Consider the following 23,832-nt stretch of genomic DNA (forward strand, 5'->3'; position numbering starts at 1 on the left):
ATGGGAACTGCAATGACATCCGCGACCCTTGAGGGATGCCAAAATGCTCTTCATTGAGCGTAGATACCACTGTCACAGGAGCCGCAGTAGCTACCTTGTTAAATTCTAAAAGGTATTCTGGCTCCGTTAAATTCTAAAAGGTATTCTGGCTCCGTTAAATTCTAAAAGGTATTCTGGCTCCGTTAAATTCTAAAAGGTATTCTGGCTCCGTTAAATTCTAAAAGGTATTCTGGCTCCGTTAAATTCTAAAAGGTATTCTGGCTCCGTTAAATTCTAAAAGGTATTCTGGCTCCGTTAAATTCTAAAACGTATTCTGGCTCCATTAAATTCTAAAAGGTATTTTGGCTCCGTTAAATTCATATTCCTACTATAGGACAATGGTTTGTATTAGCGTAGGACCAAATTATTTTTCTTCTTGTTATATACAAATCAAACTATTTACCTTATGTAAATTTATTAAAAGCAAGTATAATTAATATATCAATGGCCATGTAAGTTTATATTGATTAATCAATTAATATTAGGCATGAAAGTAACTTACCATTCGATTGATGTCACCAATGCACACATAAGGTTGGTCTGGTTCTGTTGCAACAGCCCATTTGCTATGGTCTTTATGGGTGGAGAAACTTGTCGAAGCAGCTCTTACTAAAATACTTTCAGCATTCTCTACCCTAAGGAAGAAAAGACGTTGAAACAAACCTGCAACGCCATAGCCAGTATTGCATTTTGTCAAGGTATATGTACAGTACAGAATATGCTTGAAAATTAAAAACGAAAATCTGAGCAAATTGCAATCGTTAATCATAAGATTGCAACTTTTTCCCTGGGAATTATATTCTGAGATCTTGGCCAGAAAGAGAAAAACAAGAATAGTATTGAGAAGTTTATCAGAAAATACGTCTACTACTCTATTATACTTGGATATACAGTAACATTTTTTCTTTTATAAAACAGAGTAGTGTACAGTATACACACAATCTCACTGGTGTATACTTTACTCATATCAACAAAATAGAGATCTTACTTGTAAGTAGAATTACATGATGAAGGAAGGGGTTCCGGCCCATTCCTCCATGTCTCCACAACAAGGTTAGTTTCAAGAACCGGGGCAACTAATCCAGCGTATAAATCTGTAAATTAGAAAGGAAAACTTTAGGAGGACAATAAATTCTTTTGCATGTGCAATACAGTACTGCTTAACATATTGTACTAAAATGAAATAAAAAGTTGTAATAAATTTTTCTAAAAATACAACAAACTTCAGGAATTTAAGATAATATCTGAAACTTTTTTATCCAAGTTAATTTCTTGAAATAGAATCTACATTTCATAAAACACAACGGGAATACGTGAGACACAAGGTAAAGGAACACACGGGAACACGTGGGACAAGGGTTGAGAACACAAAGTAATCACGTGGGAACACAAGGTGAATGGTCGGGATAAGCGAGAGAGAGCGGCGAGATGTTATCTACACCGCGACCAGGAGCTTAATGGTTGGAAAGCGTGGTCACCCGCGTGACCTGGGTCGCTCCTGGGCATGTATCCCTTCACCCTGGAACGCCCTTGAGAGGCAGCGGAGAGGGGGGCAACTACGCAAAATTCTTGGTCGGTGATTGAGAGATCCCCAGGCTCTCCTAAGAAAGTAGTTCGAGGTAAGTATTCTGTGTTGGAACAATCTACATTTCATAACAAACTGCAATTACAAAGGAGTTGCTTTCAAAGCATTAAACTTCTGAAACTTGGCCCTAAAACTTAGACAAAATGGAGTTTTTATGATAAAACAAAGTTTTATGAATACTTACCTGGCAGTTATATATACATAGCTAATTATCTCTATTTCGGCAGAATTTTTCTAAACTAGGCAACCGCCTTGTGGTGGTTGGGTGGTAACACCCGTTAAAGGGTGGTAGGAGGAATCATTCCCGTTTTCTGTTCTTCAGTTCATCTCTGCCGGCCGGATCGATAACACGTTGGTCCGTCATTAAGAGTTTTTCTTCGCTTTCCCTGCTCGGTGTACCAGTCTGCTTTTTTGGTGAAGTACTCTGATTTGGGGTTTTGGCGATCGTGTATTTTGTTTTCTCTTAGCTTTTTTGCTGTTTTTCATTATGAGTGAAAAGAGTCATTACCGTATCTGTGCGAAAAACTTAGACAAAATATGCAGCTTCTGATCCCGATAAATCTAAAACAAGAGAGAAATATCTTACCTTGGTTGTATTTCCTGTACTTGGCAAATGAAGTAAATGTCTTACCTTGGTTGTATTTCCTGTACTTGGCAAATGAAGTAAATGTCTTACCTTGGTTGTATTTCCTGTACTTGGCACATGAAGTAAATGTCTTACCTTGGTTGTATTTCCTGTACTTGGCAAATGAAGTAAATGTCTTACCTTGGTTGTATTTCCTGTACTTGGCAAATGAAGTAAATGTCTTACCTTGGTTGTATTTCCTGTACTTGGCACATGAAGTAAATGTCTTACCTTGGTTGTATTTCCTGTACTTGGCAAATGAAGTAAATGTCTTACCTTGGTTGTATTTCCTGTACTTGGCAAATGAAGTAAATGTCTTACCTTGGTTGTATTTCCTGTACTTGGCAAATGAAGTAAATGTCTTCCCTTGTTTCGATTTAAGTTGAGTAATTCGGTACCATGGGAGGGACTCGACGTGTTCCCCATCAATGACTTTCTTCAGAGTTGGGAACCGTTCTACTAATGAAGTTGGCATGCTGGATGCGTATATGAAGGGTTCGTTCTGAATCAGCTGCCCACCTGTGATTTATACAAGAATTGTGTTAATATAAATAACTAAGGAATCAGAATATAAAATGTTTTCAAATAACAAAATCACTCATAATAAATCACAGAATAACTAAGTAATCTGAATATAAAATGTTTTCAAATAACAAAATCACTCATAATAAATCACAGAATAACTAAGTAATCTGAATATAAAATGTTTTCAAATAACAAAATCACTCTAATAATAAATCACAGCATTTTTCATCTGCAATGCCATGCAAAAAAGTGATACGAAATACAAAATAACTTGAAAAAAAATAATTCAGTACTTTTCTGACAGACATAATCCTATAGTTAAGGTGTAATGCTTGATAAGCTGCACATAATGTACTATTGATTCCTAATTAGATAGATTTGGAATTTCTAAAAGTTATATTTTGCTTTCACTAAAAAATACTTTACATATTAAGAGTTTTTTGCTTTCACTATAAAATATATATTTGGATTTTTGGGGGTAGATCAAAGAAAAGCTCTCCTTTTTATCCATTAAATACAAAGTGACAAAGGTATTATGCAGTCTCTATTCCTACGGGCCAACCAAGGGAAAGGCCCGTGCCAACAACAAGTGTTGGCTTTAATACCCCAACAACAACAACAATGCAGTCTCTAATTCAAGACTCTTGATGTTTTTATTATTTAGTAATCTTCAAGTGCAGCCTCCCATATTCAGTATATTTTCCACATTCCATTTCATCAGAATCATCTAGAGAAAATTTCTGGCTACATTCTTCTTACCTATATTCTCAGCCTCTTCAACAGGTAAGCTGATACACAGCATAATCTGACCGTAATGATGGCCCGAGGATGGGTACGAGTAGCCGTCTTCTGGCGAAGGTGGATACAGGGGTACAGAATGAACGAGCCAAAAGCCACCAGACTGCGTCATGACGAATACTCCTTTGGTGTGCCCCTTGGTGAAACTTTTTGTGCCATTAGGAAATTCATCATTGTACATAATGAGTGCGGAATTCTGCAAGGTAAGGTAACACTCATTACAGTATTTCTTATACTTTTATCAGACCTTTCTGGCTAGCCTTAAACAGAAAATTATTTCTCCTAAGATCCCATTTCCCCTCTAAAAAAAAATACCATTAAAGCTTATTTAAACACTACATTTATAACTAAAGCAATAATTTTCTCAACTTCTACCAGTATATTCTCCACTTTATATCAGTATAAAATTTGAATAAAATGCTATCAAGAGTAAATATCATTAAGTGAAAACTTTTTTTTAACACAAAACAAGAATTTTCTACACAAACTCCTTAGTTATAAACCGTATGTACAATGTATATAAGCACAGTCAGACACAGGAATTCCTGACGCACCTTGCTCAGGGTAAGTGCACCCTGTCACATGCTTTCTGCCATTTCTCCTTACACTAGCTATTTGGTTACTTACTGCGCATCTAGAGTGAGACACGGTGCACTTCCTCAGAAAGAGTTGTGCCATGAATTCCTGTGTACAACTGTACATTATGAGTACATCTATGACCCAAATGTTCCCCAGATTTAAGAGTAGTTTTTCTAATAGACAGAGGAAGAAGTAAGAAAATAGTCTCAAAGACCATGTGCCACCTGGACTTTCAGGTATCTATCAATCATAAGTGTTACTTCTTATGCTTATGCTTACAAAAAACTGAACACTCTTTTTCAAAAAAACTTTTTGAAACGGAGGAAAAAGATCAGCTGCTGACCAAACAAATAGGGATGATTATTCCAAGGTTCTCTGATGTTCAACATATGGGTATTTCTTTGTAAAGGAAAGTGCTGTAGGTACATGAAAAGACACATTTCACATGTACCAGTATTGTCATGATTATTATTATTGTATGTATCATTTTCTGCATTATCATGATTATTATTATTGTATGTATTATTAACCATATTATGTACTTTCAACCATTATTTCAGATGTTGCATATCAGTAGGTTAATTCCTGTAATGTTATTGATATGATATGGCAACATTGAGTCAGCATTGGCAACACTAATCTGTTGCGTTCCCATGATGCAGTCTGTTTGTCTTCGTCCCCTTAGCTGATAAGTTATCTTCTCTTGTGTCCCACAGATCTTGTGTATTTACTCTAATAGACATTGAGAACCTACTTTTCAAGTTGTATCCTTGCCCCACCAATTAAGGTTAAGGAAGTTACCAACACGTGCAAGTGCTAGCTAAAACAACTTGAATTATGTAAATTGATTCTCTTACATCAATCCAATATGGTAAAAGATTCCCTGCAAATGGGCTCGTGTATCAACTATTCAACTATCGAAAGAAACCATGAAACTGAAACTGTAACAAATGAGCCTGGGACTTCTATTACTACCACTTCTAAAGAAAGAGCATTCCTGTATTCTATCAAATTTTCACACATGCTAGACTAGTACAGAAAACATATGAGGAATCCAAATTCACCAGTGGTAAATTCAGCTTCTGCCTTGTCCCTCCTTCAATATGACCTATGTGGTTTAAGCCAGGAGATTATCTCACTGACATTTTATCATTCCTTCGTCACATTATCCAAGGAGTAGCACTACAATCAAACAATGCAGAGGAGGAGGAGATGATAATTGCATGAAAGTTGAATTATCCCATATGTAAAGCAGAGGTTTGAAAGTTATGTACTTAAATAAAACTTCTGAGCAGAGTGGAACCATTTATCCAGAGTCCAGTCACAGGAGACATTTCACCAGTTTTCTGCCGTGAACCCTGGTGTACCCAACAAATAATACTCAAAATAAAGATGACATAAACAAACTAAAGGCATGAAAACAAAGATGATGCATGGGGGAAAGTACAAAGGATGAAAAACATAAGACATAAAGATGAAAAACAAAGACATATATGCATACCATCAGGAAAAAATACATACTACTGGTGCTCAACCCTCAAAAACACGACTCAATACCAATATCCTGAGGCCAAGACAATGAAAAACTCACAAAATTTTTCAACAAATTACTTATAGATTTAACACAAAATAAGGAGCAAGCAGCAAATTACATGGGAAAAAAATACTATGAAAATGACAAATTCGAAGATAATTTGTATTTTTCCTAACCATACAAACCTTAGCTATTTACAAAGGGTTTACTTTTAGCGCAGCTGAAATGACGAGCCAATAGTTTTTAACGAGGGTTAATTACCCCCGCGCTAGTTAGCGGGGGGTGGGGAAGGGTAGCTTGCTACCCCTCCCCCCTCCACACACCGGTGACTTGCTTCACTTCACTTAGAGGTAGGACTTGACTTGGGGGTCAGGGATGGCGGGCACATATGTGTAAATAGCTAAGGTTTGTATGGTTAGGAAAAATACAAATTATCTTCGAATTTGTCATTTGTTCCGTAACCGAAATACAAACCACACTATTTACAAAGGGTGACTTACCCCTTAGGAAGGGTGGAAAGTCCCCAGCCTTACTGACTTCGGCTTGCCCGGGGGCTCGATCCCTTAGTGAGCAGCACTAGAGAGAGGGAGCCCCTGTACCTCACAGGTTCCTAGCATTGCTAGGAACGAGTGGCCTACATAAGTAGTGTGAGGAGGAGAGTGTGACTCGTCCTATGAAGTTGACCTTGAGACCTTCAGATAGGAATTCTAGGATAGGACGTTCCCCATACCACCTCGTCAGGGTATGGGAGACGCAACAGTATTAAGCTTAATACTAGGAGCACAAAGAAGCATGGGTTACCTGCAGAGGTCGAGGTCAGCTATGCGAGGACCAGGATGCTGCTTCCCCAAGAGAGGGGAGAATGAAGAAAGAAGTAAGGGTCAGACATACTCTTTCATTCACACAGACTAAGACCGGGTAACAACGCCCTCAACCTACTGCTACTTGTCCAAAAAGGAGCCTGAGGTTAGACCAGCTGTTGTGCAGCAACCACAGGGCCGATAGAGAACGTATCGAGGCTCCTGTGGGTCACGTCTTGCAGGTAGTGGGCTGTGAAGGTCGTTTGACGCTTCCAGACCCCCGCTTGAAGTACCTGCGTCACAGAGAAGTTTCTCTTGAAGGCCAGGGATGTAGCAATACCCCTGACATCGTGGGCCCGAGGGCGACGTGACGGAGGAGGGTCAGGATTCAGGGCATGGTGGATAACCCTTCGAATCCAAGCAGAGATGGTGTTCCTTGTGACCCTCCTCTTTGTCCTGCCTGTGCTCACAAACAAAGCTCGCACATGAGGACGGACTGCAGCCGTTCTCTTCAAGTAGTACCTCAGACACCTCACTGGGCATAGTAGCAGCTGGTCTGGGTCGTTTGTTACAGAACGGAGACTCGCGATCCTGAAAGAGTCGAACCGAGGATCCGGCACTCCAGGATTCTGAGTCTTGGCCACAAACTCAGGGACGAACCTGAACGTTACCTCCCCCCATCCCCTTGAATGGGCGATGTCGTACGAGAGACCATGAAGTTCACTAACTCGCTTGGCCGAGGCCAAGGCGAGTAGGAAAGCCGTCTTCCAAGACAGGTGGCGATCGGAGGCCTGGCGTAATGGCTCGAAGGGAGGTCTCTTGAGAGACCTGAGAACTCGAACCACGTTCCAAGGAGGGGGTCTCACTTCCGACTGGGGGCAGGTAAGCTCATAGCTACGTATGAGTAAAGAGAGTTCTAGCGATGAAGAAATATCCACGCCCTTCAATCTGAAGGCCAAGCTTAAGGCTGAGCGATAGCCTTTCACTGCCGAGACAGAAAGGCGCATTTCTTCTCGCAGATACACAAGGAAGTCCGCTATTGCTGGAATAGTGGCATCGAGTGGAGAGAGACCCCTTCCACGACACCAACCACAAAAGACTCTCCACTTCGCTTGGTAGACTCCCTCCGAGGACCTTCGCAGGTGCCGAGACATTCTCTCCGCAACCTGTTGCGAAAAGCCTCTCTCCGCGAGGAGACGCTGGATAGTCTCCAGGCGTGAAGCCGAAGCGAGGCTACGGCCCTGTGAGGGACACCGGAGTGGGGTTGTCTGAGAAGCTCGTGTCGTGGAGGAAGCTCCCTTGGGAGTTCCGTCAGGAGTTGCAGAAGGTCCGGAAACCATTCCGCGTGATGCCATAGCGGAGCTACTAGAGTCATGGAACAGTTGACCGATAGTCTGGTCCTGTTGAGCACCCTTCTCATCAGACAGAATGGTGGGAAGGCGTACACGTCGATGTTGTCCCACCGTTGCTGGAAAGCATCTTGCCAGAGTGCCTTGGGGTCCAGGACTGGTGAGCAGTACAGGGGCAGCTTGAAGTTCAAGGCTGTCGCGAACAAGTCCACCGTCGGGGAACCCCACAAAGTCAGGACTTTGTTGGCTATCTGAGGATCCAAAGACCACTCGGTACTCACTATCTGCGAAGCCCTGCTCAGACTGTCGGCGAGCACATTCCTCTTGCCAGGAATGAAGCGAGCTGATAGTGTTATCGAGTGGGTTTCGGTCCACCTCAGAGTCTCTACTGCAAGATGGGATAGCTGTTGCGAAAAAGTGCCTCCCTGCTTGTTGATATAAGCCACTACCGTGGTGTTGTCGCTCATCACCACCACGGAGTGACCCGCCAGGAACCGTTGGAACTGTTGAAGGGCCAGAAAGACGGCCTTCAATTCTAGCAGGTTGATGTGTAGGCACTTTTCTGATTCTGACCAAAGGCCTGAGGCCCTCTGGTTCAGAACGTGCGCCCCCCACCCTTCTTTTGACGCGTCCGAAAACAGAGTCAATTCCGGGGGAAGGACGAGAAGACTCACTCCCTTTCGCAGGTTCTCGTCGGCCAGCCACCACCGCAAGTCCGTCTGTTCCAGAGACCCCATTGGGATCAGAGTGTCCGGGGAATCGGATCCTTGATTCCACCGGGACTTGAGCCGCCATTGAAGGGATCTCATCCTGAGGCGGCTGTTTGGAACCAGACGGGCCAGGGAGGATAGGTGGCCCAAGAGACGCAACCACGATTGGGCGGGGAGTTCTTTTCGCCTGAGGAAAGGTTCCGCCACCCTCCTCAGCCTTGCTATCCGGTCGTCTGATGGAAAGGCTTTGTGGAGATTGGTGTCTATTAGCATGCCTAGATAAACCAGTCGTTGGGACGGCTGCAGAGAGGACTTCTCGAGGTTTACCACGATCCCCAGATCCTGGCAAAGATCTAGAAGCCTGTCTCGGTGTCGAAGAAGGGTCGACTCCGAGTCTGCTAGGATCAGCCAATCGTCTAGGTAACGAAGGAGACGAATGCCGTTCCTGTGCGCCCAAGTCGAAATCAGGGTGAACACTCTGGTGAACACCTGAGGAGCTGTGGAGAGACCGAAACACAGCACCTTGAACTGGTAGATCTTGTTGTCTAGGCAGAATCTCAGGTACTTCCTGGAAGACGGATGGATTGGGATCTGGAAGTACGCATCCTTTAGATCCAGTGTACACATGAAGTCTTGTGGTCTCACCGCAAGTCTGACCGTGTCTGCTGTCTCCATGCTGAACCGGGTTTGTTTGACAAACCTGTTCAGAGCCGAGAGATCGATGACGGGTCTCCAGCCTCCAGTAGCCTTCTTTACAAGAAAGAGTCGACTGAAGAAGCCTGGAGAGCCGTCCACGACCTCCTGGAGAGCACCCTTCTCGAACATGGTCTCGACTTCGGCCTGAAGGGCCAGCCCCTTTGCCGATCCCATGGCATAGGAGCTCAACGACACTGGATTCGCTGTCAGGGGAGGTTGAGATGACGTGAACGGGACGCGATAACCTTGGCCGATCACTGAGATCGTCCAAGCATCGGCCCCGAGATGTTGCCACCTGCGGACGCAACGCTGAAGGCATCCCCCCACAGGTGGACACGCAGGGGGACTGCCACCCCTAAGGCTTGCGGCCGCGGCCGCCACCCCTAGAAGTCTTGCCTCCCCTGGAGGACTTACCGCCTCTCTTGACCTTGGCTGGAAAGGGCTGGGGCTTAGACACCACTTTCTTAGCTGCCGGTGCCTGTTTGGGAGCCTTACGAGGCTGTTGCTGCTGTTGTGGCGGGGCTGGAGGCTTATAGGGCCGAGTTGTAAGGGCCCTGTGGAGGAGGGAGTCCGTGCTGGATTTCCTCCACCTCTCAGCCGTTCTCTCCAAGTCTTGAGGCTCAAACAGGCTCTCCCCCAGGAGGGAGGCATGTCGGAGCCTACACACATCTACGGCGGGGACCTTCGGATGGAATCTCTCGGACACAGCATCGCGACGCTTCAACACCGAGTTGGCCCACAGGGTGGTAACCTGGTGCGCCAAGAACTCGATGGAGCGGGTGCCCGAGAGCAAGAAGGTCTCTAGGGCCTTCCTATTGGTCTCCTTAGACAAGTCCTCAGATCGCAATAGGATGCCCAGAGATCCTAACCAGAAGTCCAGCCACGAAGTGGCCTGCATGGCACACTTAGCGACCTTCTCGTGGTTAAGGATCTCTGCCGCCGAGAACGACACCTGCCGGGCAGAGAATTTCTCCAAGGTAACTCCCTTCGCCAGCTCCTCCACAGAGTGATGGAGAGGAAGAGCGAGGTTGTGCTCACCCAGGATCTCGAAATACCTCCTCTGCTGAAGGCGAGGAGGAGGGATGAGTTTGTTCCCGGCAGTGGAACGACTGGAGGAGGCAAGAAGTGCGAGCTGAGCATTGGCCCTAGCTCTGGCACTCTTCAGCCCCCGAGACCAGGGCAGAGCTGCACTGGTCTTAGGGGCCTTCCGAACGTCAAACACTTCATCCAGAATCGTGTCTTTGCCTTCACGGGGGGGGATGACTGGATCCGTAAGACTGTTAAGTTGCCTTATCAGGCTTAGGACCTGCCAGAAGGCATGTTCGGACTCTTGCTGTTCTCCTCCCTGCGGGCTGGCAGCTAAGTCTCCTGCCCCAGGAATCTCTTCCTGGGGTGATACGTGGACATTCCCCTGGGTAGTCGTGGGTTCCTGTCGAATCCTTGCAGAGGATTTAGGATTTAGGGATGGTCTTGGAATCCTTGGGTTCCCTCCTAGGAGGGATACAGGATCCCAACAACGAGGTTCGAGGGGCCCCTTCCTCACGAGACGATTCTCCTGCCTGAAGCGAAGTCTCCCCCCCTGGTGCCGAGGGGAAGACTACCGGCCCACTGGACTCACCTGAGGACGGAAAGGCCTCGTCCACGGGAGAAGGAGAGAGTACTCGTGCAGGAGAGGGGACCCTCGAGACCGACCTCTTGGGAACCAACTTCGCCCTGGAGGAAGTCACCACGAAGTCCACTCCTCTCTTTCTCTTCAGCGTAGGAGAGACAGCCGCTGGTTTGTTACCCTGGCCGGCGAGTGCTGGTTTCATAACCCTCACTAACGCCCGTGCCAGCGGACCAAACCAAGTCTGCTGCTCAAAGGACACAGAGTCCGAAATCCTCGCTAAGGTGAAAGGGATCGGGCGATCCTTTGGAGTGGACACGACGGTACCTGCCTGAAAAGAAGGTGGGGAAGAATGCTGTAATGACCTGTCCTCGTCCTGCAATACCAACCTGTGCTTGGATGGAGGTGATCCCGAGTGCCGTCTAGGAGCACGTGTCCCTGCTGCTACCACCGGCTGTGGAATTCGCCGCGAACTATGGTCGCGCGAGGGTGAACGGTCGCGCAAAGGCGAACGGTTGCGCGGGCGCACAGGCGAGCGGTCGCGCGGGCGCGCAGGCGAGCGGTCGCGCGGGCGCGCAGGCGAGCGGTCGCGCGATCGCGCGGGCGCGCAGGCGAGCGATCGCGCGGGCGCGCAGGCGAGCGATCGCGCGGGCGCGCAGGCGAGCGATCGCGCGGGCGCGCAGGCGAGCGATCGCGCGGGGCGCGCAGGCGAGCGATCGCGCGGGCGCGCAGGCGAGCGATCGCGCGGGCGCGCAGGCGAGCGATCGCGCGGGCGCGCAGGCGAGCGATCGCGCGGGCGCGCAGGCGAGCGATCGCGCGGGCAGGCGAGCGATATCGCGGGCGCGCAGGCGAGCGATCACGCGGGCGCGAGGGTGGGCAGGTAAATGAACACGTGTCCGAGGCGACGAACGCAAGCGATGGCGCGACGGCGAGGGATCGTGCTGCCGCGTAGGTGAAGAAGATCGCTGGCGATAATGACCACGTGATGGTAAGCGATGGCGAGCAGCATGTGTAGGTGAATGATCGCGCGCAAGAGGGCGGTCGTTCAGGGTTGCGCGATGAGGAGCAGCATGCGTAAGCGGGCGATCGTGCAGGGTTGTGCGATGGCGAGCAGCATGCGCAGGTGAATGATCGCGTGAAAGGGTGCGATGGTGATCAGCATCCACAGGAGGGCGATCGTTCAGGGTTGTGCGATGAGGAGCAGCATGCGTAAGCGGGCGATCGTGCAGGGTTGTGCGATGGCGAGCAGCATGCGCAGGTGAATGATCGCGTGAAAGGGTGCGATGGTGATCAGCATCCGCAGGAAGGCGATCGTTCAGGGTTGTGCGATGAGGAGCAGCATGCGTAAGCGGGCGATCGTGCAGGGTTGTGCGATGGCGAGCAGCATGCGCAGGTGAATGATCGCGAGAAAGGGTGCGATGGTGATCAGCATCCGCAGGAGGGCGATCGTTCAGGGTAGTGCGATGAGGAGCAGCATGCGTAAGCGGGCAATCATGCAGGTTCGTGCGATGGCGGGCAGCATGTGTAGGTGATCGCTGGCAAGCTGGTGATCGCTGGCGAACTGGTGATCGCTGGCGAGCTGGTGATCGCTGGCGAGCTGGTGATCGCTGGCGAGCAGAAGGTCGACGCGAGTCCTGTGAGAGGACAGGAGGAGCGGCGCGTTCACGAGCAGGAACGGGAAGATCGCTGGCGCGTTGGCGAACATGTGTTTCTGACACACGCGCAGCACGATGTTGCGTAGCCACAGGACCAGGTGGATGGTGAGCAGGGAGTTCAGCAGGAACTAAAGGGTGGTCAGAGACCGCAGGGCGATGGTCCTCAAATGAGCGCTGACGCTCGGAAGAGAGCTGACGAGCAGGAGAGCGCTGGCGAGGGGGCCGAACCTCAGGAGAGAGCCGACAAGCAGGTGAGCGTCGGCGAGCAGGAGATCGCTGGCGAGCAGGAGAGCGCTTGTGCGCTGGCCCTGCTCGCGTAAGGGAAGAATCCCTTAGCCCCGAAGGGACCGTTGCCCGTCGGGTGACGAGTTCTCCAGAAGGCGAAGATCCGGCAGGAGATGGTGAGCGGTCTGCAGAGAGGTTCAAGGAGGGCGGAGCAGTCGGTTGAGGCTGACGAGGAGAGTCCCCCCCGGAGGACGAAGACCCAAAAAGGCGCCTCTTAGTCCCCCTGTAAGGGGAAGGGAGGCCCTTGTGGCGTAGAGGGCGGTGAGCCTTACGGCGGAGGCGGCCTCGGGGGAGATCGTCGGGACCATCGGTCCTCCGAAGGAGTCTCCTTCAAAACACTTCCTTCAGAAGGAAGCTGGGCAGCAGTCGAGACCGAAGGACTCACTTCCCCCTTCGAAGGATGCACGGGAGGAGGAGGAGAGCCTAGAGCACCATCACCAGCAACAGCACCTGCGTCGGAAGGCCCAGCCACGTCGGAGGCCTCTGTCACCACGACGTCGACAATAGACAGAGGGTCTACCTCCGCTACCACCGGCGACTGTTTAACAGCGGCCCCCAACGAGACAAGGTCAATAAGAGCGACCCTGGAGGGCAAGCCCTTAAGCCCCAGGGACGACCAAATCTGTAACAGATCATCACTGGATAAAGCATTATTATCAATAACCTCCCCCGGAGGAGGAGGGGGAACCGCCTCGCTATGGGAGGCGACGCCCTCTCCCCCCACCGAAGGTAGGGAAACAGAACAAGGGCCTACGCTCCCACTCGGACGACTCTCCTTAGGAGGCGGACGACGGGGAGCTTCGGAGGAGGTTTGGGCGGCGGAAGAAGAGTCCCGAGAACCTTCCTCCTTCAAGGCTAACCCCGGAGGAGAACGGTCTCTCTTGGACTTCTTCTTACGCCGACGGCCAAACCTCTCCCACTGGGAGGCAGACCACTCCCTGCACTCACGGCACATGTTATCCTGGTCGCACCGTCGGCCCCGACATTGAGGGCAGAGGGTGTGAGGATCCGTAATCACGTCCGACATGAAAGTCCCACAAGGACGGCCGGCAACTCCAGGGCATGTCCGCATATTAAATAAAAGAAAATAACTGAAGGTCAACTTCCAACCAATCACACAAGCTGAAAAGAAAAAGAAGAAAATTAAAGGCTGTCACGAAGGCGATGAACAGACACGTCTGATCACCGCCGAGCCAAATGTGAAGTGAAGCAAGTCACCGGTGTGTGGAGGGGGGAGGGGTAGCAAGCTACCCTTCCCCACCCCCCGCTAACTAGCGCGGGGGTAATTAACCCTCGTTAAAAACTATTGGCTCGTCATTTCAGCTGCGATAAAAGTAAACCCTTTGTAAATAGCGTGGTTTGTATTTCGGTTACGGAACAAACAAAAACTCTTAATAGTACATTTATAACCATCAAAACTGAGTTTAGAACTTATACCAAATTTAACCGCCAGATCTTCCAATGGGGAAAAACTGACCATGTAATCAAGGACTAAAGTCGGCCAACGAAGGTCAGTAACGGTGGGGAAAAGATCGCCGGAACTAACACTACAGCCATGGAAGAATTACTCATACTCTTCCTCTGCTAGATAGAGCGGAAGGATGGACCTCAGCCCCGTGCCTCACAGGGAGAATATCCCTTCGCCCCCCTACTCTTTATCCAAGGCATTAACAACAAAAACCTAAGCAAAGGTAACAAATATCATAATAATGCAGATGATAATGAGTAATGAATAAATGAAGTGAAAAAGGAAAACCAAAATCCAAAGATAGTACCCTAAGAGAGGTGAAACAAAACGAGTTTAACACTTCTGGATCAGATATTGAGGCGAGGGGGAGCAGGCATCTCTCATGGGCTGCAGCAAGCGTGTTGGAGATCTATTCTGGAACGAAGTGTTTAATGCAACTGGGATTTTGTGTCCATGCAGATAAGGCAAAACATGATCAATATGCCATGTGTGAAATAAAACTATAAATAAAAACTGGAATAAAAACAAACCATGGGAAAGCTAAATTTCCAGGTTGATTCAAGGCTTACTGGTAATTCCCAAGTGTTCCTTACACACTGCTAACCCGGGGTGTAGATAGTAGGGTGTAGGGAACAGTAGGGTGTATGGTGTAGGGAACACCCAGCTAACCCAGCGATCTAGGAAACCAACACTGGTGACCTGTGAATAGGTGTAAAAGTAATTTCTTCATCTCTAAATGAGAAACCAAAGTGAAAAGAGGATGCAATAAATTGGGATTGGGTTAAGGATAAGCGCCAGGAACATTAATTCCGTCTTAAAGAAAGCATATAGGGTGAAGAGCGAGAGAATTTTCACCATCACTGTAGTTTCACAAAAATATGAGGCAGGTGGTTAACAGATACCTGAAGGTCCAGGTGGCAGAGTAATAAGCACCTACCTTATTTCTTCTATCAGCTAGATTAAAGATTCTTTAACTTGAAGAACATTTGGGACACAAATGGAATGGATTATAGGGAATGTGATGTAACAAAGTACACATAATTGACTAATGTATCGTACTAACCTGCAAAAAATCTTTGTCGCTGTAAATTCTTCTCAATGTATAGGACAGCATGGAATACTCGCTTCCAATGCTTACATTGCTTAGCACCCATCCACTGGCTGAATCCCTGTATTCGCTAAAAACACTGGAAACCCCTCCACTCTGTAGTCTGGAATCAAGATAAACAGTAACCTATTTATAGGAGCTGGTATTGAAATAAAAAATAAAAACAGCAAAAACCACAATAACAATAATTATAATAATCTTAAAGTAACCATCTTTAAAAGTAATTTGTATTTTTCCTAGCTATCCAAACCTACTGTAAGTCCTTTAAAATAGGGATGTGTCTTCAGCAGCACTGAAGTGGCCCTTGAATCATTAACAAGGTATTTGGTTGACAACAGGCAACAAGTGGCGAGAGGGAGAATCCCCGCTCATCCGTCTGTCATAGAAGAGCCGATTTTGTCCTTAGACCTAGGACTGAGAGGGGTGGTTGAGATTAGAAATTTAATTCAAAGGAATAAGGTTTGTAGAGCTAGGAAAAATAAAAATTATTTTTAAAATTTGTTATTTGCTCCTATGTGTATACAAACTTTTCATCCTTTAAAAAAGGGGGAAGACACTCAATGGTGGGAGGAAGTTCCTTAGAACCAAATGGAAGGTTCTTTTCTACGCATAACAGAAAGGAGACTCGAAAACTCTAACAGTAATTGTAAGTATGTAAAAGCTGTTAGGTTCTTAGCCTGTAGCAAATCCAAAGGAAGCTAGTACAGTACTAAGACCTGGAAAACCTTTTCCTAACATGGAGATGACATTGGCAGTATCAAACCAGGCATATCATGAGAAGTGCTTGGTAAGACACCAACCCATCCTCCCATTGGCAGGAGAATGAAGTTGCTTCATAGTGGTTTTAGACAAAGAAAAGTGCTTCGTTGTGTAACTAACCAGCGTCAGACGTCCGACCACCGAGTAAAGGTTGCGACTGCTTTATCCCCTAGTGAGATGAGCACAAAAGAGGTAGAAGGGCCATTCATCCTATTTCTCCACAAGACTGAAGGCAAACGAGTTACCTTTGATGGCATACATACTAAGTCTTGTAAGGGAGCTGGAAGCACTACACAACTACTGAGCAGCCCCCTCAGGACCCAAGGAAAAAGGTTCCAAGTCTGTGGACTGTGTCCATTAGGTACAGAAAAGTAAAAGTAGTCCAACACCTTCAGCGGTAAATACGCCAGCATGTAAACCAGAAATCTACTGACAGTGCTAGGCTTGAGAGTTTTTACTTGAGATGACAGAGGTATACACTGACCAACGTCACATCTACGAGCAAACAACTTCACCAAGCGAGAAGTAATATTGTTTGGACACTTCTTCCTCCTGGGGCTAATGAGAATGCTGCGACACGTGCAAGCGAGACGTAGTCTTCAAATAGCATTGCAGCGCCCCGATGTAACAACAAGCAACTTCTTGTCAACCTACACATATAAGATCGAGAAGGAACAACTGGTACTGGGTATTCATTACAGTCCGAGACAACAGAGAGGCAGAAACCCATTCCTACAAAAGTTACATAGCACGTAAAAAGCCTGAAACTTTCTTAATCTTCGGACAAACAGAAAAAAGAGAGAGACTTAAGGGAAATATTCCTACGATGCCCTTCTCAGGTTAGCCAGTGCCCTGAAGACGAAGACGATCACACACCGGCCTTAAGGACCAGGATAGGGAGAATGCCCAAAGCTCCCCTCAAGCATGGAACATTCTCTGGGGAGGAGGGATCCACACAATACAAAGGAGCCTTTTCTCCAATGCTCTTACCAAAGCAGAGAAGAGAGACCAGCTTAAGAAAAAACCCCTATGATGCCTTCTCAGGTTAGCTAGAGGCTCTTGTGCACATGCCCTGAGGACAAGGATAGGCAAGACTGCTTGAAGTTCTCTTCCCCCAAGGAAGAGGGATACAGAGTCTACCGATATGATGAAAAGAAAAAGCCCTGGCTGGAAAGATATGTTCTCTGCAACCAGCCTGGTAGTAGCTGTCTATCAGGATGTACCCAAGATCTAGCAGAACAGGACACCACTCATCATGGGGCCATCCATAGAACGGACTAGGAAGGTGGATGAATATGTTCTACTCTACCTAGATGGTACAAGTACTTGATCCCTAGAGGAACTGTTACCTGCTACCAAAACGTCAGAAGTATCTACCATGCTCGGCTTGCGGTCCCCCTACTCAATTCCTAGGGAAAGGGTTGTCGGGTGAACTTCATCATTCTCTCCCCAAGGAGGAGAGTGGTTTCAAGGACAGTGCATACCCTACCATTACCTCTCCTACAGTAAGGGTATTTGGTACATGTGGGACCACTCACCTGCAACCAATGTCACAGTGGTAGCTGTCACACCAGACTCGCAATCCACTTGACAGACACAGAAAGAATCAGTCAGCGGTGAGCACCATTTCTCCCCCATTACAAAGAATGGCTGCCAAGGAAACTTATTATTCATGGCAGAAACAAGGTATGCAAAATGTCTCACCTTTGCCTGGCTTGTAGAATCAATGTTGTGTATTGGCTGAGATCATTTACCGACATCAAATCCAAAGCCGTAACAGGCTTACAACTGTTCGATCAATCTCGAATATATTGATCAAGTTATGAGAGTCAATACTCCCTCACGAAGAGGAAGAGCAGATCTTTAAGGGCCAGAGCTTTCATCGTATGTCACAAAAGAAATGGCAATGGTAGGAGCAATGCTCACTCTCGTCTGACCTACAGATCCACCTGACCTAACCCTACATTGAGATCTGTCTCTTGGGAGCATGCTAGAATTTGCAAGAAACTCTTGAGACAGGACTCCTTTGCACACACTACTGCCACTTTTTATTTCCAAGAAACACATGAAGAAGAGGACTAGAAAGGGAAGGAGTTGGTAGAGGAGGAGAAGAGAGAGTAAACTCTTTTTTTTCCTCCTACCAACAGTGGTTCCAAATTATCAGGAACAGGTGAGCTTTTTCTCTGAGTTTTCTGATACATGTACAAGGACAAATTCCCAGTTGAACAGTACTTCAAGTTATTCATCCTAGCTTGTGTATGAAATCATGCTCTTCCTAATCACCGTCCTCGGATTGTAATAAGAGCGAGGAGTAGTCTTGATCTCATCTTGGAAACATGCTGATGAGGCCATTCCAAGCAGCCCAATGATAAACCCTTAGGTGGTCAGAAGTGAAGACTGGAGGAAACAGTCAGTGAGCAAGTTCCTTACATCAATGAGCACACACTAAGGTAAAGAATAATCCTTATCATAAGAATGAGAAAGGTGGTTCATACTCCCTCACTCTCTCCTAGCCTAAAGTGCTGGTGTTCAGATCCAATAGGTGAGTTCACCTGCTCCAGGTGCAACAGTGTTAACAGTAATACCAACTCACCTTCGCTTATCTGACCCTGAAGGTACAAGTTTAGTACCGTCACTCGCTCCTGAAGGAGTTGAGAGCTTGCTATTTATTGCAAGAAACTTTTAGCAAAAGGCTTTCCCATACAACAATCTCCTTCGTCGTTTTCTAAAGGAGGAAAACATCAACAAAGAGAATTGTGGAGAGAGAAGAGATTGGTAGAGGAGGAAGCGAGGGTGAACTCTCCTTGTTGCCAACCATTTTTCCTTTACAGAGGAGTCATGGTTTAGGCAACTGATAATAAATGCACACCACCTATGAAGGACACTACAAGAGCAACCTCTGCTATAAGACAAACCACTACAATGAGGGTTTTGTCGTAATTGGGGCACTGCGAATAGTCACCAACACTGCAAAATAGGAATTCCATTCCGGAGAACACTGTAAGCACCAAGTGAACCTGCTAGATGAATAAGTTTCACCAATGGGTACAGAGGAGGATGAAACTCAGTCCTGAGGCAGACAATTACCAAGAAGCGAAATGAGTTACACTCCAAGTGTATCAAATCCCTAATCAAAAGAACAAGAACACGATACCATACTTGTATCCTCATACGAACAAAATTCATTTCATCATGTGCTTACCTGTCAGTGAGCTTCTGCTAACAAGTGAGAGCCCTCACAAAAATAAAAAAACCCACACATACCACAAACGAACGTAAGAAAAGATCCAACCATTGAGCCAAAGACAAAATTGACTATTTAGTGACGGGTGGGTGGCTGGGGCTAAGCACCTGTGTGCCACCTGTTAACCAACTGCCTTGTAAACAATTTATTGGCTGTTCCAGCCCCAATGAAGACATATCCATATTTTATAAGACGAAAGGTTTGTGTAACAGTATGAATAGTTAGTAATACATATATAAAGTGTAGAATGTAAGTTGTGTGGAACAGAAACATAAGATCTCGCCCATTTCATTCTTTACTGTCCAGACCTCAGCGACAAGAGAAAGAAAATAAAAGAATTACAGCAGCCATATAAAGAGGAAAAGAAGGAAAATGTTTTGTTTAAATAGGAAAAAGAAAAGAATATATATATCGAATGTGGAAAAAAAAGAAGGAAATAAAAGAACTAGAATAAAGAAGAAAACTAAGGAGGTGCCAATGGAAAGGCAAATCCCTCTGCAAAACAACTCAACTCAAATACAGTACTAAAGTTACGAAAATGTAATGGTTTCATGCTGGATTGAAACCAGCGTCAATTACCTATCCAAAATAGAAATTTGCCCTCCAACCTCTTAGTAATACACCTGTACTCAAAATTTAATTTGGGTCAACCAGCCCATTTAGCCTCATACTGTAATTACTTGTTAAAAGGGATTTTGACGAAGGAAAAATCTATTTCTGGGGAGACCTGTGGCGCCCGGTGAAAAGAGTTCTTCTTGTATATCTTTTCTGATAAAACCTTCCAATTATACCAGAGAAAGATAAAAGCATGGAATGCTGAGGTTACAACCCTTGCGCGAGCACCTTTTGGGTGTCGTGTATAAAGCAAAGGCGCGTGAAATCTACTATTCACAGGTTGTCTTCCATTTAGTTAATAGAGTTTTTATTTACTGACTTAAGATAGATTTTCTTAAACTTTGAATGATGAGCAATTTTCAATTTTTTATATTTTTCCTATAAAGACTGTAATATATAAATAAGAAAACTTGAATTCCCAAATATGGGAGACTAACATTATGAAACTGATTGAATGTATATATTCCCAAAATTCAATTGAATATAAATGTATAGTACAGTACTATACTGTACATCACCTGGTAAACAGTAGATTCATATAAACATATCATTAAAGCTAAAATATTGTATGTATGGAGTCAAATATCAATGAATAATTCAGTTTAACCAAACATTACCTAGCAGCTGTTTCTGGAGTTAGATACATATAAGCTGTTCCTAGCTTCAACGGTGCAAACTCGCTATTTTTGTCCATTGGTAACTTGTAAACCACAAACCTGAGGAAGATGATAAAAAACATTTTATCAAAATTTGTAAACCACAAACCTGAGGAAGGTGATAAAAAACATTTTATCAAAATTTATAAACCACATACCTGAAGATGATATAAAACATTTTATCAAAATAAAACAAGTAAATATTTTGTGCATAAAAATTACAATATTGAAAGACTTTGATTTTAAACGAAAAAGATTCAATATCAGAAATGATCAAACAATAGATAGTATTATTATAGTTATGAATGGAAAAAGCTTTTCTACTAAAATCAGTTGTTTCCAATAGAATTCCTATAGAAAAAGTCCGGTTTCTTAAAAAATTACACTTTTTTTTTCACTGCAAATAAAAACTTAAACATCTAGGAAATAAATTAAACATCTAGGAAATAACTTAAACATCTAGGAAATAATAATCAATGGGGTTAGCATGCGCAGCTCATTATGTATCGATTGCCAGTATACAGGAGCTTCTTGTTATTCTTTTTCCGAGAGCGAAGCAAGCGCAGGGAGAAGCAAAACCCATTAAATGTCTAAAAAATATCCCCTTTCTTAGACGGTCTTACGGGTTTTAGGTTTATTTGCTGTTGAAATGAAGGTCAAATTCTGTGAGAGCACATTATTTACTACGAGAAAGTCTATTCTTTTCATCCAAAATGTGGTTCCATTCATAACTATAATTTTACCCAATTGATATTTATGGTGAAAAGGGAATTTTATGGTTCAAACAAACTATGAGGTTAGACATACAACAAAATGTGTATAACTTTAACCAAGATATTAAAATGTCCAATGAGGAAAAGCAAGACATTCTGGGGTAATATTAGGGTAGAGTCCCAACAACGCAATTACCGCTTGCCAGTACATAGGAGCTTCATGTTTTTCTTTATTGCCGCAAGCAAAGCGAGCCCACGCCGGAGAAAAAACCATTAGGTTCTATCGAAACATTACTGAAATCTAATGGTTTTTGCTCTGACGTGCTATCGCTTCGCTCGCAAAAAAAGAAAAACACCAAGCTCCTATGTACTGTCGAGTGGTAATGGCCCTGAGTGGGACTCTACCGTAATATTAACCGTTCTAGGTTAGGTTGGATGCAAGATCTGTAGGGGTCAATTATGACTCACTGGGCTGGTAAAGCTCCATCCCTTTAATAAATAATAAAGGATAGAAGGAACACCAGCTTTTCATGGTCACAGATGACGGTTGTTTACGCAAAGATTTACTAAAAAGAAATAAGCATTAGGAAAAATATATATATTTGACGAGAAATAATGATAACTTAGAATTACGAGAAAAATAAATTTCTACATGACGATAAAATAAATTCTTCTCTGCCAGTAAAGTCATGAGTTGAAAGGTTGATGATGGCTAATAAAATACTACAGCTTGTGTCAACATAAAACAGTAACAACTAAAATTAAACCTAATATTAAAAGGTTGGACATAACCTTCATTAGCAAATCATAATCAGCTGAGCTAACCTCTAGATGCGCGACACAGAAATACGCTATAAATAAAGATATATATAACTTACGAATCAATAGGTTTTCCATTTTGATCCCGGCAGCCATACCAGTCTGATGTATCAGGGACTTCTTCTCGATTAACGCAATTCCATATACAAAACAGACTCAAAATGACCACCAAAGAGCATCCTATGGTCCAGCAGCTCGCCATAGCGCGGTTTGTTTACGCCCAATCAGGGTTGCCAGATTATTTCGACTGAATTATCGTACATGAGCCTTAAAATTGTCGTTTTTCAACCAAAATTATCGTACACAGTTTCAATATAATTATTAGGGTGTTACATGATTGACTTATTTCAAAAGATTTTAGTATAATTGTTTAATTAAACCCACACACACCTACATTGTTTATACCTTAGGTATGTATCGTACATCGTACCGGACCCAAAATAATCGTACACGTACTATAATTATCGTACGAATGACAACCCTGCGCCCAATACGTCAACTTGTCCGAAAGTATCTGTAAGACTTAAACTACATAAATTTCGAAATTAAATGCAAATTCATTGTTATATTTTCGGTTTATTATATATTTTCAGTATATAAATACTTTCATATTACTTATGGAGAGAAAAATTGTGACTGTTAGTCATAGCATTATGAATCACGATTGCGTTCGAACTCGCTCTACCCGTCTACGAAAGTATTTATGAGACTTAATTTACATTAATTTCGAAATTAAATACCAATTTCTTATTATATTTTCAGTTTATCATATATTTTTTCAGTATAATTTTGCAGATTCCTTATGGAAATGAAAATCGTGACTGTTAGTCATAGCATTATGAATCACGCCTGCGTTCGAACTCGCTCAAGCCGCCTACCTGGCTTTAGGACACAAAGAATTGATTGACTTATGAACTATCTCTGGCGCACATAAAAAATGACATAAATGTCAAATAGTTAATGCAAAGACTATGGTTAAAAGCAACTACATAACTCAGTGGGTTTAAAATTCATCCTTTAATGAATATAAAGTCAGTGTTTAAGACCGCTCACGGGTTTGGACATCTTAATGACACGAGAAGAGTAATTGTCCGAAATTAACAGATCACGAAATTCTCGTAAGTTAATTCAACTTTCTTTCATTCTTTCTTTCTTTCTTTGTCTTATCTTATTTAAGAGTTTGTGTGCATCCGGGGACCATGACTATCAAGGGAGAGTTACCAAATCCTGTATTTATGAGTTCATCCCTGGCACGACGCATATGATCATATCGCATGTATTAAATCGAGGGAACCAAGAATTACTGGAATCCCATGGATTGATTGGAGTCCCCTTGGAAATTACCGAAATCCCCTACAATATCACTACAAACCCTTATAAATCAATAAATAATGTTTTTATTAATTTACATTATTTATTAGTAAATTATTTGAATAAAATTAGTATTTTAAAGCGTTTTTCTATATACCCTTTACATAATATATAAAAGAGTACAGAACATAACAAACCAACCTAACCTAACCTAGTAGTACCCAGGTCACAGCCCCTAGCCGGGGGCAAGCCCCCGGACCCCCTTCCCATGTCACAAACCTTCCCAAGTCACAACCTCTAGCCAAGGTTCTACCTGCAAATATATGAAAAAATATAAATGCTAAAAACATAAA

The 23,832-nt window shown here is 44.6% G+C and overlaps 1 protein-coding gene across 1 annotated transcript in view; it reads right to left on the bottom strand.

Annotated features, from left to right (window-relative positions):
- DNaseII (deoxyribonuclease II) overlaps positions 1-22,396 on the bottom strand; it is a 41,905-nt gene extending 19,509 nt beyond the window's left edge. Inside the window, exons 1-7 of the mRNA XM_068353775.1 lie at positions 22,228-22,396; positions 20,598-20,696; positions 15,318-15,465; positions 3,534-3,768; positions 2,571-2,768; positions 1,028-1,133; positions 542-674 (exon numbers count right to left, since the gene is read on the bottom strand). Coding sequence (XP_068209876.1) covers positions 542-674; positions 1,028-1,133; positions 2,571-2,768; positions 3,534-3,768; positions 15,318-15,465; positions 20,598-20,696; positions 22,228-22,370 — 1,062 coding nt within the window. The 5' untranslated portion in view covers positions 22,371-22,396. The remainder of the gene's footprint in view (positions 1-541; positions 675-1,027; positions 1,134-2,570; positions 2,769-3,533; positions 3,769-15,317; positions 15,466-20,597; positions 20,697-22,227) is intronic.
- Positions 22,397-23,832: the final 1,436 nt, after the last annotated feature.

The sequence above is a fragment of the Palaemon carinicauda genome, chromosome 30, assembly GCF_036898095.1.
Source record: "Palaemon carinicauda isolate YSFRI2023 chromosome 30, ASM3689809v2, whole genome shotgun sequence".
Taxonomy (NCBI): domain Eukaryota; kingdom Metazoa; phylum Arthropoda; class Malacostraca; order Decapoda; family Palaemonidae; genus Palaemon; species Palaemon carinicauda.